At 56.9% G+C, this 837-nt stretch overlaps 1 protein-coding gene across 1 annotated transcript in view; it reads right to left on the bottom strand.

The window, feature by feature from the left end:
• SF3B2 (splicing factor 3b, subunit 2, 145kDa) overlaps window positions 1–816 on the bottom strand; it is a gene marked incomplete at both ends in the record, with an annotated part of 2148 nt that extends 1332 nt beyond the window's left edge. The window contains 3 exons of the mRNA XM_010079612.1: window positions 24–45; window positions 534–616; window positions 703–816. Coding sequence (XP_010077914.1) covers window positions 24–45; window positions 534–616; window positions 703–816 — 219 coding nt within the window. The remainder of the gene's footprint in view (window positions 1–23; window positions 46–533; window positions 617–702) is intronic.
• Between the last annotated feature and the right edge of the window lie 21 nt (window positions 817–837).

Below are 837 nucleotides of genomic sequence, written 5' to 3'. Positions count from 1 at the left end.
CCTCCCCCGCTTCTTCTTCTTGCGGTTGCGGCGTTTGCGGTTGCGCTGGAGGGGACGAAAAGGGACATAAAAGTGACAAAAGGGACACCGAGATGACAAAAACGGACACAAAGATGATGAAACTTACATAAAAGTAACACACAAATGACAAAAAGGTGACAAAAAGGGGACAAAAGTGACACAAAAGTGACAAAAGTGACACGGAGCTCACAAAAAGGGAACCAGAAGCAACAAAAGTGACACAAGTGACAAAAAAGGGACAAAAAAGTGACAAAAGGAACACAGAGGTGACAAAAAAGACATGGAGCAAACAAAAAATTATGCAAAGGTGACAAAAGGGACACACAGGTAACAAAGGTGTCACAAGCATCCCACCCACCGAAGGGACCGTCTCACCCCCCCCACAGGTGACACCAGGCACCCAAGTGCCCCCCCTGGGTGCCCCCACCCCCCTGGGTGACATCAGGACCCCGAGTGTCCCCCCTGCCCCCAGGTGACACTCAGGTGACACCGGCGGTGTCACTCGTCCTCACCTCCTTCTTGGCCGTCCCCGCGTCCTCCTCCGCCTCCGAGGCCGACGCCGACGCCCGCAGCTCTGTCTCCATCTCGTCCTCAGCTTTGGGGACAAAAGTGACACGGTGACACGGTGTGGGAGGTCCTGGGTGTCACCCATGGGTGCTGTGGGGGGGAGGTGACACTCACGGGCTACCCCGGGGACGGTGACAAGTTCCTCCTGGCGGATCTCCTTCAGCTGCAGGATCTTCTCCAGCGCCTGCGGGATCTTGGGACCCACCGCCGGGTCCTCGGGCTGCGGGGAGGGGACATTTGGGGACACCA

Source organism: Pterocles gutturalis, unplaced genomic scaffold (genome assembly GCF_000699245.1).
Source record: "Pterocles gutturalis isolate BGI_N339 unplaced genomic scaffold, ASM69924v1 scaffold14209, whole genome shotgun sequence".
In the NCBI taxonomy this organism is placed as follows: Eukaryota; Metazoa; Chordata; class Aves; order Pterocliformes; family Pteroclidae; genus Pterocles; species Pterocles gutturalis.
The sequence above is the reverse complement of the archived record's forward strand: the minus strand, read 5'-3'. Positions and strand labels throughout refer to the sequence as shown.